Raw genomic sequence first — 16,040 nt, 5'->3', positions numbered from 1 at the left:
AAGGAGCCTCTTAAAAAAGAGAGAGCCATGTTATATTCAGTGTCATTTTATACTAGGGTAAATATGGTGTTAATAATGCCAGTGTGTAATAAATTTCTGCAACATATTTTATTTCAGAAGGTTAGTTTTTCTCCTTTTTGTTGTGGGTAAAAATAATTCTTATACAGAAATTTGTGTAGAAGTTTGTAAGTGTCTGACTGTAAGATTCTGTGAACTCTTATAAGTGAGATCCTGAAGACTAAATAATTACATTTTGGTTATTTAATGCATCTTAATCCTTCCTAGACTATCAGTATAGTTCTGCTGTGTAACTCTGCAACTAAAGTCCATGTTTATGAAGTTGTAGGATTATTTCAATTAGAATTTCATTTACTGCATTAGCCAGTCATCAAAAGTGGATGTAACCTGAGCTATGCCACACGGGCCATTGCTGTTGGCCATATACAAACATTTTTAGTTAATGTTGGCAGCTCTGTAATATTGTTTGCAAATGGCATTGTTGTTTAAAGACATCATGAATAATTTGTGCATGTAAATAAAAAGCAACATTATTGTTTAAGCACACTTTCAGTTGTGTGTGTCCTCCTCCATAGCTGAGTGGTCAGCATGGCTGACAGCCATGTGGAGGCTCTGGGTTCTATTCCCAACACTGCGAGGGATTTGTCGTTAGTGAGAGGACTGGACCAGGGTCCACTCAGCCGTGTGATGATAATTGAGGAGTTGCTTGAATGAGAAGTATCAGCTCAAAGATCTGCAAAGCTGACAATAGGTGGGATAGTAGTTTACTGACACCACACCCCTCCATACAGCACATGTCTGCAGCTCGTGGTATTGCGGTAGCGTACTCGCGTCCCGAGCATGGGGTCCTGGGTTCGATTCCCGGTGGGGTCAGGGATTTTCACCTACCTTGAGATGACTGGGTGTTTGTGTTGTCCTCATCATCATTCATAAAAGTGGCGAGATTGGGCTGAGCAAAGGTTGGGAATTTGTATGGGTACTGATAACTGCGCAGTTGAATGCCCCACAAATCAAACTTCATCATCATCATCCATACAGCACAGCAGTCGTTTGTCCTGATTGGCTTGTTCAAGGCTAGAATGGTGGAGCTTTCTTCAATGTGATGCATGCTTTTGATTGCAGGTAGGGGCATGAAAATGTAAGACATCAGTGGGGACCAAATGATCATTGAAGTTAACTGTTGTATATGAGTAGAGGTGTGGTCCAGTTCATAATGAAAAATGTCCCGTACCCTCTCTGCGTATATGAAATCGGTGAAAGACAGTCAGACAAACGTGAGTCATAAGAGATCGATAAACCACATCATAGTATCCTCTTGATGATGACGTAGATATGAAGCCTCTCTTTGCTTTAAGGAACCCTGATTCCTGAGCAACATAAAATAACATTGAAACCAAATATCCTACAGGTAAGTGCTAAGGTTCAGAGGACAAAAGAATGCACATACTTCAAGCATCACACATTTCTTTAGTTACCTCAGTTACATTTTTGTGATACTGCAGTTTTTTTGTGCTGTTGGTCCTTTCATGTTGAACAGAATGATTGTTACATAATACTTTGAATACACACATTTGACATTAAATTCAGTTTTCCTTCTATTATTGTTGTAATTATATTTGATATTGCATTTACTATTAGTAGTGATAGATCCAGTTAGTATGCAATACGTTGTGTGTACTACACAATTTTTGTTCATGCTTCATATTGTGAAACTAAACAATTGGCATCTCACGTGGAATTTAGAGACTTATGATTTACACAGTCTCAGAAAACCATTCAGATTGATTTCTAAAATAGAAATCACTAAAGGAAGTATCAAGGGTGCCGTGATAAGTTTTAATGTGTCTGCCACAAAACTAGAGGATAGTAGTCTTAATCCAAAATTAGTTTGAAAATTGGGGAAGGCATATGTACTAAAAGTGAAAGACACAGCATTAATGTTCCACAATGATATTTTTTTTTTTATATTTTGCTAAAAACCAGCTTTTGATTTTGTAGGCAATCACCAGAAAATTTAAGACTAAACAGGCTGTCCATTTCATTTAACTGTTTGACAAAGGGTTCATCAAACCAGCTTCAAGCTATTTCTCTATCATTCTAGTCTTGAATGGCACGTGGGAAAAATGAATACTAAAATCATACCATGATGTCTTATTTTATGATCATCATTTCTCCTGTGTAGTTAGGTGCCGAAAAAATATTTTAGCATTTGAAGGAGAAAGTTGGTGATTGAAATTTCATGAGAAGATCCTGCTGCAACAAAAAATGCCTTTGTTTTAATGATTGACAACTCAGTTCTCCTGTCATACTGGTAGCACTCTCTCCCCTATACAAAACGAGCTGCCCTTATTAGCACTTTGTTGATGCCCTCTGTCAATCCTATCTGATGTGGATACCACACTGCGCAGCGGTATTCCAGAAGAGGACAGACAAGCATAGAGCAGCCAGTCTACTAAAAAAGAGCACCTTTTGAGTGTTCTGCCAATAAATTCCAGGCATTGTTTCACTTTCCCAACAAAATTATTTATGTAATAGTTCCAATTTAAGGTATTTGTATTTGTAATCCCTTAGTTTTTAGCCTGAATTCAGAATTGTTACATGTGTGTGATTTATTGTGTAACAACAATTTGGTAGATGCCTTTTAGTACATATGTGAATGATTTCACTCTTCTCATTATTTAGAGTCAACAACTCTGGTTCTTTCCCAATATAGCTGTGACAATTTACAACTACAATATGAGTCATTTCTAGGTGTACAGACACCCTGTGTTTGCTCTGCATCCTTTTAGATGGGGCCCTTCATGTAGATCCACCCTCTGGCACAAATCAAGGAATCTGCAGCCTACATGGTCACAGAACCTCGTGAGCCTCCGATTCAGACCCTTGGCTCTGTATCACATGTCTGCAGTTGGTCCAGTTGGTGGTGTTATGGATGGTGAGCTCCACCTTCACCTCACAAGCAAGACTGGCACTCTTTGCCGATTTCAGATAGCCGCCTGAAACCAGAGAGAATCTCTTTGGACCCAAAGTGGCACACATCGTTGGTATCGACATGAGCCACCCATAGCAGCTGACTGCACCATGTGGTCTTCATGACACCTGGAAGCACCCATTCCACATCTGAGATTACTCTTCCTGCCATGCACACAGTGCATGCTAGATTTTCCCCCCCTCCTTGGCAGCCATATCCCCAAGGGGCTTGACTGTGCACCTGATTGAGCTCCCAACAACAAGTAACCCCACCCTCTGACTGTTCGGATCGTGCAGGCCAAGAGGCTTCCTCTAAAACTTGACAAGTGTCTGCATTTGGCTCAGAGTGTGTATCAGACACAGACAGCACCTGAAACTAGTTCATGAGACGGACCAGGAAGTTCTCAGATTGGCTCCCGTGGAAAGTCGTGCTGTCGTCTTGCTGTCTGCGACACCTTGGAATGACCTCCCACTTGACCGTGGCTGAGGGGTCATCTTCAGTGGAGATTGTACCTGGGGCGGTCATAGTATTGGACTGATTGGGGGCACTTGGGGCATGCTGGACATCCCTTGGATCCCACGTCTGGCTCCCCACAGCGATGCCCACTGGTAACAGCCTCAAGCTGCATGACCAAAGCCAGCACTGCCTGGAGCTATGAGCGAAGGGTCACCAACACTACTCACATGTGAACACAGCAATCACAGTCCCTATCCATACTAAAGACAGAGGAAATATCTATAGACAGTTATTAAAACATGGAACTGTGCCTGAAGAATACAAAAACATGCAATGTTAAGAGTTCTAACCATTTTGCTTTTCTAAATACTTTGTTAGTATGGTATTACACTGAGCTAAATATATTACCAATTTTAAAATATTTAAACAGAAGCATGTGTTTGACGTGTTGCAGGCAACTACACATAAATCGATAACTTCAATAAATGTTAAATGAAAATATCACATCAGGATGAAAAGGAAGACTGAAAACTCAAAATACCACAAGATGAGCAACACGTGAAAAAACTGTGGGTGTAGACACTAAATGCTAAATAGTGTACAGCCTCCCGGCTGCCAAACATACTGAGATATAAAGGGACTCTGCCTGAGAGAACTGTTCCTTCATGAGCTGTTTTTGAGATTAGCACTGACATAAAAAATAGGAATAACAAGATTGGATGCTGTTTTTAGAGATTTAATACTAAACAAATTAAAAGAATGCAGAAGTTCATTGTTACTGATAGAACAGCATCAGTCTCTGTACTGAAATGCCCGGCTTGTAATTTTGACTGGAAAGCATATGAGGGAACATCATCATTCTGTGTAAGATGGTTCTGGAAGACTGATAAATTTTTCAAGTAACAGTTGTATAAATTGTCAAAAGTTCAAGTAAATGTGTGTCCAATTTTAAGTGGATGTGAAGATACGAATATTTGAAATGGACACATACACTTTCGAAACTTATGACCAGCACTTATGCCTGTAATGTCTGAATCAAGAGACTGCAGATCAGAGCTCACTGAATGTGGTAGTTAGTCTTCAGAGCAATGTTGCACATCTTGCCACACGTTGAATGTGTTGACAAGGTATTTGTTTTTGGGTTTTGTATAGATAATGCTGCTGTAGTTGTTCAGATGGTTTCCTAAGCACTGAATAGCAGATTCAAGTGTGTTACGTGTGTGTTTGCAGCTCGTTTACCCCCACAAATCTGCATTCTCGAAAAGGAGAGCCATAGATTGAAGAAAAAATAGCTGGATATAACAAATATTTTTTGTTGAGGCAAAGAAAATGTTACTACATCCTCTAACAATTGAAAAATCCTTTTCTGTATCAGTGATGGGATAGCCATTTATGACAGATCTACATCTCTACATAGATGCATGCAACAGAAGCACACAGTAAAGACTGTGTGTGTAACTGCCCTTGTGCACATTCATTTCTTCTATTTACTTGTGTCCACCATCCTGCAGTATTTTATAAATGACATGTTGTGCTTGGATTGTTATTTCTCAAATGACAGCCGTAATGACATACAATTTGCTTAAAACACCAATTCAATTTTAGGGGTACATTCTGTGTTTTTGTAAAAAAACAAATTTATTTTAAAATAGTTCACCATTCTGCGCCTCATCATGAAGTACATCAATGCACATTTATTACTGAGAAGAGATCATCATCCTTGTGTTTACCATATTTACATGATTCATGTTGTATACATAAGAAAATGGTATTTTCCCATTCTGTGTAGATGGACTCAGAAATAACATAATTTTAAAGACATTAATAAATTTGTAATTAGGTAATGCTGTGATGGTAGACCTTGGGTAAAAATGTGTTTTTGGCACTACGTGTATGAGCTTTATATGGTAGTACTCGGTACGTTCACAGAGCATTAATTAACAAATATTACACCTAGAACATGCACCACGATAAATGGGGTTGCAGTATTTACATACATTTTATAGAAATCTTTATAATAAGTATACACTGAGCATATTCATGCTTAAATACCTGGTTAACTTAATTTTATCATTATGGGGTTATGTGATTTATGTAAATATGGCTGACAAGAGGACAGTAATGAAAAAGCATTGGCCTGAACAAGATTGTGGCTGGGGTAAAAATTCAGAACACATCTCCATAAAAATGTGTATTTTCTTGCAAAAGAAGAAAATACATGATATCTGTAAGGACAAATTACCAAGCGTAAAGAACACACATCATTTAGAGTTTATAATTATTCTGTAAATGAGTATTACAAAACTATGAGAAGAAAAAAGTGAACTGAATGTGCAAAAATTTTTCGTGATAGTTCACCCTTTCAGAAAAGTGAAGTCAATAACTTCAAACATAAAGTGCAAAACTGTGACAGCAACACAAATTTGGTCCGTGGCAACCTCTTTATAGCAGTCTCTACTGTAGATTATGGAAATGCAGTATGCGGCTCTCATGAGTCATATGAAACGGAAAAGGCCAGTGTGAATAAGACAGGACAAGAAAATTTATTGATGCAGATAAATGAGAAATTGAATGTTGTCCATATAAATTTGCCAACCTTAAAATGTTGTTCTCATGAATTATTGGCTTTTGTGATAAAGCATGAAATAGATAGTACAAGACAATGTGCACAACAAAGGTAGGCCTAAAATTTGCAGCTTCAAATTGACAAGAACAATTAAAATCAATGACCACCCCAACAACTACCACAACAGAAATGGCAGCATCAAAAACATTAGCAGCAACAGTAGTAAGCAACTCACCACAGCACTAAATGACCCATGAAGCACACAAAACCTGTGGTTCTCGAGGAATTTTGGTACCTCATCAGGACACAGGACGGAACATGACACTGTGTAACGTAAATACAAATGTAGTCTCATCCTAATCACATGCAGATTTTAAGCATAAACATTCCATGTCTTAGAAAGAAATTCTTTGAACTTAGGGTAGCAATGACTGGTGCCAATACTGACTGCATGTGCATTATGGAGTGCTGATGCAGAAATTTTAAACTAAGCAGCATTTACACTCATCTGTATGGGTTTTCAGGTTAGTATTGTAGAAAGATTACCAGGTATGGCAGATGTTTATAATCTTATCAAATTAGGTGTCAGGTGTAGATGATGTGAGGCTGAATCGTTGTATGTGGAAAAATATTTTCAAACAGCTGTGCAGTTGTATGAAATGCAAGAAAAAGTCAGCAGTAACAATATACAGACCACCTTGTGGAGATACAGGAAGTAGTCGTTACTCAATTAGAAACACTACCAAAATTCTGTTTACTGAAAGAATCACTGTACTTGTTTGGGGGGGGGGGGCTTCCATGTAAATCCTGTAGATGAAGTAGGCTGAAAGATCAGTTCCTAAATTTCTCATGTAGCTTCAGTGTATTTCCTCACATATAAGAACCTGCAAGAATAATAGTCTTACAGACAATATGTTTTCAGTGTAGGACCTACACAAGTAGAAGTAAGATATTGATTTTGGGTCATCAGACCACAGTGCTCTGGTTCTCAAAATTCTGTAAGTGTCGGTGCAAGAAATAAAAGCATGCTTCACCTATAAATGAAATTTATCTACAGAAAACTATATAAACTTTGTAAATATTCGAAGTAATTAGTCATGGGTAGAAGGGTAGCCCCTAACAAATGCCAGTGATGTGTGTAATTCATTTTCTTTAATTTTTATGGGATATTTCAAGATGTGCTTTCCATAGATGTCAAGATTCACTTGACAATGTAACACGAAGCTAAATTCTTGCACTACAGCTGGCATTAAGTTTTTGTAGAACTATGAAAAGACTAATTGCTAAAATGAAAACATTCACAAATCAACAGTTTGTAGAGTATATAGAATTTCAGGAGGACACATGAAAAAGTAATTGCTAGTGCAACATTTCTAAATATGGTATTTTAATAAGACACATAGAAAGTCAAAAACTGTGCGGGGAATTGTGAAGATCAAATCGGGGAAGACGTGAAGAACAGGATATCATTCTCAAAAATGCAGGAAATGTTAATATTAAAAAAAAGATTTTCCACATTGTATGAAATTATTTCATAAATGCAAAACTTAAACTCGAAATTCACAAATCAATAAAGAAAAACAAGGTTCAAAGGCTATTTTGTAGCATGAGGGTGGTTCCATCAAATGAACATGAAGTGTTAAAAGTGATAAACTTGAAACCTAAGATGTGAACAAGTGTAGATGAGTGCTGGTGTCCATCATAATCAACACTAACACAGGTTACTTAGGCCCTTCCCATACATTGCAAACTTCTCATTAGTATAGTAAGGGTTAATTGAGGTTTGCTTCTGTCAGTCATGTCATCCTTTTAGAAACAAAAAAAAATTGAAAGAAATTGGTGTTCGATGGCGGGGAAAATAGCGGTTTGAATCATGCCTACAGAACTGAATACAGACTGTAGGGCTGATGTCAGGTTACTCCAGTCACAAAATCAGTCTAGTATCGGGTACAAAAATGTGAAAATAGGAGTCCCCACAAGGTATTGTTATAGGTACCATATTACTTCCTGTTTAAAATGACATGCACCTCAGACAATGCAGCCAATATTGTGCTAATTTCAGATTATATTAGTGTTATAAGTGTGCCAAAGCAACTGCTGCATACAGTTACTGATGAAGTCCTCAAGTATGTCCACTCTTGGATCAATATGTACAGGTAGATATTAAATGTAAGTAGAAAAAAATTACATGCAATTTGGGAAAATGAGTCAAAATTTAAACGTAGAACTGGTGTTGGGTGATAAAGACACACATGTAAAGTAAGATCTACAAAATTGCTGAGGATTCATGTTAATTGAAACCAGCTTTTAATGGCCAGGAAATAAGGTGCACACAGAAACTCAGTTCTGCCCATTTTGCTGTATGGATTATTGAAAACCTTTGTATCTGAGAACATGTCAAAATCGTATACTTCATCTGTTTTCAGTTATTTGCAACACACGAAATAATATTTTGGGATTCTACCAGTTGCTGCCTAAAACAAGAACAGTGACAACAACAATTTTTTTGTTGTTCTACAGAAGAGGGCTGTCTGAGAAACAGTCTTCCACAGGCACACTGCAAACCCATATTCAGAAAGTTTAAGCACTAATAATTCCTTAACTATATATTTACAAATGTGTTGATTGTACCAGGGGAACACCTTAAAGATTTTCAGACAGTCTGACTTTTATAGTTAAGTGGTCCTTAAGGCTGTATTATGTGTTCTGCACAACATGCAGTGTGAAGCAAGAAATTTCATACATAAAAAAAAACGGCAGTTTCAGTGGCTGAAGCATGAACAACTGACCAAGCTGGATGCTGCGCAGCCAGTTAGTGATTTCTGAACATAAAGACAGCATAGAGGTGTGACTCGTCCACCCCAAAGGTCAAGGCATTAAAAACTATCAGATCAAGGAAAAGCTGTAGCAAGTGTTCCTGACCTTAATTTTCTATTCTGCTAACTCAAGATGATTGTGTGAAAGCAATCAGAAAGAATTTTGCTGAACACTGTTTCCTGTAACACTGTACAAAAGAACTATATCCAAAGACAACCTTGAGGTATAGCTTGCCCATGACGGAACATTTTGACAAGGCTGCTGCTACCAGTGCCAGCCAGGACCCAAGACTCCATCGTCACTATAGACACAGTTGGGCAGTGGTGTGGCCTGGACTATGGCAGTATAGCAATATGGAGTACTTTGGCTCAGTCTGGACTCCCATTTAGGAGGAGAATGAGTAAAGCCCTCGTATGACTGATTTAGGTTTTCAGTGGTTACCCTAAATCACTTAAGTAAATTGCCAAGGTAGTCTCTATGAGAAGGAAGTGATTAGTTTCCTTTCACACTTACGCTGAACTAGAGCTTCTGCCCAGTCTTTAATGAAGTAGTTGCTGATACACTATAAACCCAAATTTTCCATTTTATTTCAAGCAGTAATGAGTTACATACTCATTCCCCATGTGTGAGCTGGATGCCTCAGCGTCTTATGCTCAAGAAAGTGCACCTCATTAAATCTAGTACGACATATTGCTATACCTACAATGGAACTGAATAGAAATCCCCATTCCACTTTCTAATAGAATCTGGCAGTCGAGATAATTCTCTACTTGTGGAGGGTAGCCATTTTGTTTGTTCTCTTGAAGCAATTTACATCAAAAGGATATACATTACAACACTGGGGTCAGTGCTCTCTCACAGCTATATTAATGGGATTTCTGTGCTCACCTATTGAATTTCATATGGCCCTTATCATCTTAATGCTGCTTTAGATAACTAGTTTTTAAGGTGTTTCAGCAGGAGAATAGTAACTGTTTTAAATATTGATTGTATAATGGTAAACACAAATATTAAATTAAATACAACAATTATTATTGTTGCCATTAATAATTAATAAAGTTATTGTATTATAACAACAGTAAGGAGTCCATTTGTGGATAAATATATTTGGGGACAAATTTTGAATTTTTCGCCATTCTTGTAAATAATAAAAAAAAAAAAACCACTTTATCTGATTTGCAAATGAACAGTTTCGAGATTTCTGAGCCTTACATCCGATTACTATTTGCCATACTTATCACATGTAAGAGATTTCAAGAAAAGATTCGGCAAAGCACTGAATATCTTAAAATGACCGAATCACCAATTGGAATGTGTCAGTGAGCTGCCATCAACATGTTGACTGCCACAAGGCAACCGGCAAGCACAGTGGAACCTTAGGCTTGATGCCACGTGCCCGCTTGCAGCCACAGCAGAACCTCACTCCTGATGCTGTGGCCTGGCAGTGAAATATCCATCACAGTGCATGTGACAGTCTTTGTGTTAAACATGGAAGGCAACTCCAAAATCTTTTGATTTACAGATCAGACAAGTGATGCTGCAAAAGACATGAAAGAAATGTCAGTGATTTAGCAAATAGGGTGATGGATAATGTAACTTTGTGAAACAAGTTTCAGAAGAATGTTTTTGCTATCACTGGTGATCAAATAATCATGGAAGTCTAATATTTTGAATTCTTAGGACTGAAGATTGATGAAAAGTTCTCTTGGAAGTATCGCACTAAGGATCTTGTGCGGAAACTAAATTCTGTTACTAAAGGATAATGTGTCCTGTCTCAGAGACTGAAATACAAAAACTTGTTCAATTTTCGTACTTTGACGCACAAAGATTATTCTTAACCCAGAAAAGGACAGTGGAAGTCATCTGCAGTATTAGTTCACAAACTGTGTAAGTTGTTAAGCATCTTGTATTGTAGCTCTGCTGTCCCAGTATACATTCTGTCTCATGGGATTTATGGTTAATAATATCACTCATTCAAGTGGAACTGCCACATTCACTCAATGAGCACTAGACGGAAAAACAATTTGCACAGCGATAACAGTTCTCTTATCATTGTACAGAAAGAAGTGCAATATTCTGCATGTTTCATTTCCAATAGATTTCCAGCAGAACTGAGAAATTTGAGTGATGAACTCCAGATTTCAAATTTAAGTTGAAAAGCTTCATTCCCTTCTTCTACACAGGAATTCGGTGAAGTAGTTTATAGTCCTGCAGTGTAAAATACTTTTCATTGTATATACCATTGCAGAGATTAATAAAGTTAATTACCTATTGTTTTGACAGGCCACAAATACATGACACTATTTTTCAATGTAGTCACCAAGTCTCTGTAAATAATGGTTGGAACTTTCTACTATTCATTGAGTTCCTTAAAAATACAGAAGTGTTAAGAAAAAACAACACTTTTAATGACTAGAAATAGGATGTTCATATTCACAAGACATGTACATTAGTATGTTCTGTAGAAATGATTAGCATTTCAGTCACCTTTGGTTCAGCATGTGTTCTGTTACCTAGTAGGAACAGGATCCGCCATGGACCCAGATAACGTGTTCCATGTGTGATGGCATTGATGCGTGAATGGTGTCCTGTAGTATAGCCATCCATGCTGCATTCACCAGGTTCCAAAGTTCACCTCTGGTGCTCGGCATTGGGTCACATCGCTGCACCCGTTGTTTCACCATAGTCCACACATTTTTGATTGGCAACAAATTCGGTGGGCCAGGGCAAAAGGCTGACATACTGTGACACCAAGAAGGCCATATCTGTGCAACATGTTGTCGTGCATTATCTTGCCGAAAAATGGCGTCTGGGGTGTTGTGCAGAAAGAGTATGGCTACAGGTCTCAGGTTCTCATTCACATAGGTCACACTGGTCACAGTGTCCTGGACACACACACACCATCTGCGATTTGTGGTTGTACCCAATAGCATCCCACACCATAAAGCCTTGAGTTGGGATGTATGTCTTGTGCGAATGCAGTCAATGTGATGCCACTCCCACCATCTGCGGTGAACCAAAATGTGGCCATAATTTTGAAACAAACAAAACCTCTATTCATCTGAAAACACTATCTGATGCTATTCCTGTCCCCAGTGATGTCATTCCATACACTGTTGCCAAAAAGCATGTTTCTGTTCTTTCATCAAAGGTAAGCGGAGAAATGGACGACACACATGTAACCCATGCCGTAATAAATGGTGATGAACTATCACCCTTGATAGAGTGTCTCTGGCAAGTACTTACCTTCAAGAGTTCTAAGTACTGCACGCACGGCACCGCACACAGTACAAGAAACTCTTCTAGCTGTGCTACACTGTGCCACTACTGCACCAGAGCCAAGGAGGATGCATATCTGTCCTGCAATGCTATTCGGATGAGGTGTCGATCTTTTGGGTTGAGGGACAAGGTGGTGGTCTGGGTGGTGTGATCTAACCCATCTCATGTTCTACTGCCTCCTGTCAACCATTCCTTTGTCTGACACGAGCAGCAATTTCCCAGATGGACACATCATATTCTCTCCTGCCAATGATGCGCCTGATCCATTACCTTCAGTTTATAGTGACGAGAGCCACAGACACATTTTACCAACAGGTGGTGGTGTGACACAATATTTGTGTTTATCTTGAACTCATGGGCTAACATGGTTCAAATGCTAATCAGTTCTGCAGAACATACTAATGTACATGTAATATGAATATGAACATTCTGTCTGTAGTTGTTCAGGGTGTTCTGTTGTTTCTTAACATGAGTGTAGAAATCTGCTCTTTGGTCTTGGAGCCATTTGAGAACCTCTGTGTAAATGTCCTCATTGTTGGCAAATCTCTGATCGCTGTGAATCAGTTCCTCAATTTCCTGAAGTTGTCATATGTGGTCAATGTCAATGACATTCGTTACCTGTCAGCATCCCAAATTCTGTGCAGCCTAGGTCAAATTGTTGGTACCATCTCATTATGGCTGGATGCAAAATTGCATTTGGTCCATATACTGCCATAATTTTACAGTAAATCTCTGTGCAATTTAGAAGCTTTGTCCACAAGAATCATATTGTCCCACATTCTTAATCTTGGAGTAGGTTTCCAATTGTGCCATTTCAGTCACGCACTTTAATGTACCTATTATCTATACTGCATTAGAACTCTCTACAGGAAACCTGGAACATGTTGACAAAAGAATGAGGAATAATACAGTGTATTGGAATCCTGAATAAAAACCTCCTCCTTTCAGAAGAGAATGTGATGCATCCCTTTTGAACACTCCTCGTAAAATTGTGACAGAATCACCGGCAACATGTATAAAATTGTGGCAGAGTGTCTGGCAAGTACGTACCTTCAAGAGTTCTAAGTACTGCACGGCACCACACACAGTACAAGAAACTCTTCTAGCTGTCAGACTATTAGGTCATTCCTCAAGGAGGAAAGGGATATGTTGGTGATTGCTAGAAAGGAAAGGCAGATCACTCACAACCTAACTGTTGTGAATTTTTCCTTTTGGTATAGCATTATATCTAGTTTTATAGACTACTACTATCATGATGTGGTAGATTTTGTGAAGGAAACAACAGAATTTATCTGGGTGACACAAAGATTGCCATGATATTAAAAGTAGTTTTTTGGTACATGTTGCACAATACAATTTTGATGTGGGGGAAAATATACAAATATAAACTTCAGTTTTGACAGTTCAGTATAAGGAAGCAGATTCAAACTATAACGAATTCTCTTGAAGCTATTCTTTATGAGTGGCATTCCAGAACAGCAGTCACCCAAGAAAACATTGAGATATGATACTGGATAATCATAGATTAAAGATGTATGAAATAGCAAACACTACAGGCACACCCAGAAGGGAGTGCATGGTACATTTTATATGGTGAAATAACGATAAACATTGTGTATAAGGTGATTACTGTATTCATTGGTTGAGCACTGACCAAAAACAAATATGGATAATATCTGCTCTGCAGTGTTTTAGTCATTTTAAAAAGAATAAAATTGATTTTTGTGCGCTTAGTTGTTACTATGAAGGAACAGTGAGCCTTCACTTCTGAACAAAATGACACAACTATCAAAGCAGTGACCCTGCAGCAGAAATTTCACCGCTGGATAGATTATGACCTCCATTTTCTGAGAAGCGGAAGGTAGTCATCTTATTCGCTACCTTGCAAATAGTAAAACAGTAATTGAGAAAGACTTGTATAGTCACATGGATGCAGTTCTAGACTGCAAAAGATGATTTTCTTACATGGCCACAAATGTGTGCGGGAAAATGTATGGATTTCAAGTACTATTCTTATAAACATTTACCTTACCCTCTAGATGGTAACAGGTGAGGCGAACTCTAGATTGCAGTTTATTGGTAGAATCCAGAAGCGATGCAGTCTTTCAACGAAGGAAATTCCTTACAATACTTTAGTTCATCCAGTCTTAGGAGTATTGTTCGTCTGTACGAGACCCTTACCAGGTGGGTCTAATTCAAGAGATTGAGAAGGTCCAAAGAAGAGTGGCAAGATTCATGACTGGTACATGTAGCCATCGTGAGAGCGTTACAAATCTCATAGAAAGTTTGAAGTGGGTCACACTTGCAGATAGACGACATGCTAATCAGACGGGGTCGCTCACTATATTCCGAACTCTGATCTTCGCTGGGGATGTAGAGCATATATTATTACTGCCAACTTTCAAATTGCCCAATTACCACCATTCAAAGATAAGGGAAATTAGAGGTCATACAGATATTTACTTCCATCCAACTTTGACTTATTCTTACATCTAAAGAAATGTGTGGCATAAAAATGTGAACATTGGAAACACCAGGATGGAATAATGACAATATCATGAAAAAGACAGTTGTTACCGACCATATAATGGAGATTCTGAGTTGCGGATATGCACATCAAAAAGATTGTGAAACAAGAAAGTTTGCTGTAGAAAGAGGGGGGGGGGGGGGGGAGAGAGAGAGAGAGAGAGAGAGAGTGAGAGTGTGTGTGTGTGTGTGTGTGTGTGTGTGTGTGTGTGTGTGTGTGTGTGTGTGAGGGGGGTGATTAATTCCTATGAAGGCTTTTTTGACCGAGAGCTTACTTGTGTTTGACAGCCTTTTTCATGTGCCTATCTGTGGCTCGGTAACTCCACTATATGGTGAGTAGCAACTGTCGTTTTCATAATATTATCATAAAAAGTTTTGATTACATTGAAGAAATTATGGGATATATACATGGGCATTTTCAGACCTTCCAGAATTGCACTTCAGGAATAACATTTACTTGTGGGAAAAACATTGGAAACAGTGTATTGACCTAACAGGGGTGAATACCATAAAATAAGTCTTTGTTTACCTAAAAAATTTCTTCATTCTGATGAAAAGAAGTTAAATTCTTGCTGTTTTATGTATATTTAGTGGTTACCTGTCAATACATTAGGTGCCTTGTGACACACAAAAGGTAATGATTCTAATTTGAAAACTATACACTGAGGTAGTAGCTGTCATAAAGAGTTATAAATAGATATTTATGAGTGTTATGTAAACTTTGTTTTGTTTTTCAGCTTTGTTATGGTGCCAGCTCACCAGCCCTATCCGATCGGAATCGCTTTCCAACACTGTTTCGTACTCATCCATCAGCTACAGTGCATAATCCAACAAGAATAAAACTCATGGAAAAATTTGGCTGGTCTCGTGTTGCCATACTGCAGCAAGCAGAAGAAGTATTTATCTCGGTAAGTTTACATACAGGATTTGTATTTATCATTCTGATATTTGTGAATTATGTCAGTGGAGTGAAATGATTTTTGTATTCTGTCTTTTTCTCATTAAAGCTCACAGTTTTGCTTGTCTAATTCACAGAGAAATTACTTAGTAAGTTACTGAATTTACGAAATTGGAGAATTGTTCTCTCTCTTACACATTAAAAGAAGTCTATTCTAACTTTGAATAACTTAGCCTCACATTGTTTGCACACTTATTACTGAACAGGCTGATGATGGTAGTTTACTTTGATCCAGGAAAGGCGGGCCTCAAATATCTGTTAAGTTCAAATGGTTCAAATGGCTCTGAGCACTATGGGACTCAACTGCTGAGGTTATTAGTCCCCTAGAACTTAGAACTAGTTAAACCTAACTAACCTAAGGACATCACAAACATCCATGCCCGAGGCAGGATTCGAACCTGCGACCGTAGCGGTCTTGCGGTTCCAGACTGCAGCGCCTTTAACCGCAC

General features: G+C 38.3%; 1 protein-coding gene across 2 annotated transcripts in view; it reads left to right on the top strand.

Annotated features, from left to right (window-relative positions):
- The window catches only part of LOC126470311 (gamma-aminobutyric acid type B receptor subunit 1), a 118,332-nt gene that overhangs the window by 13,125 nt on the left and 89,167 nt on the right, over positions 1 to 16,040 (top strand). For both annotated transcript variants that reach the window (XM_050098083.1, XM_050098082.1), the window contains exon 5: positions 15,371 to 15,541. In XM_050098083.1, the coding sequence (XP_049954040.1) occupies positions 15,371 to 15,541 (171 nt within the window). The remainder of the gene's footprint in view (positions 1 to 15,370; positions 15,542 to 16,040) is intronic.

This window comes from Schistocerca serialis, chromosome 3, assembly GCF_023864345.2.
Source record: "Schistocerca serialis cubense isolate TAMUIC-IGC-003099 chromosome 3, iqSchSeri2.2, whole genome shotgun sequence".
NCBI classification, from domain to species: domain Eukaryota; kingdom Metazoa; phylum Arthropoda; class Insecta; order Orthoptera; family Acrididae; genus Schistocerca; species Schistocerca serialis.
The sequence above is the reverse complement of the archived record's forward strand: the minus strand, read 5'-3'. Positions and strand labels throughout refer to the sequence as shown.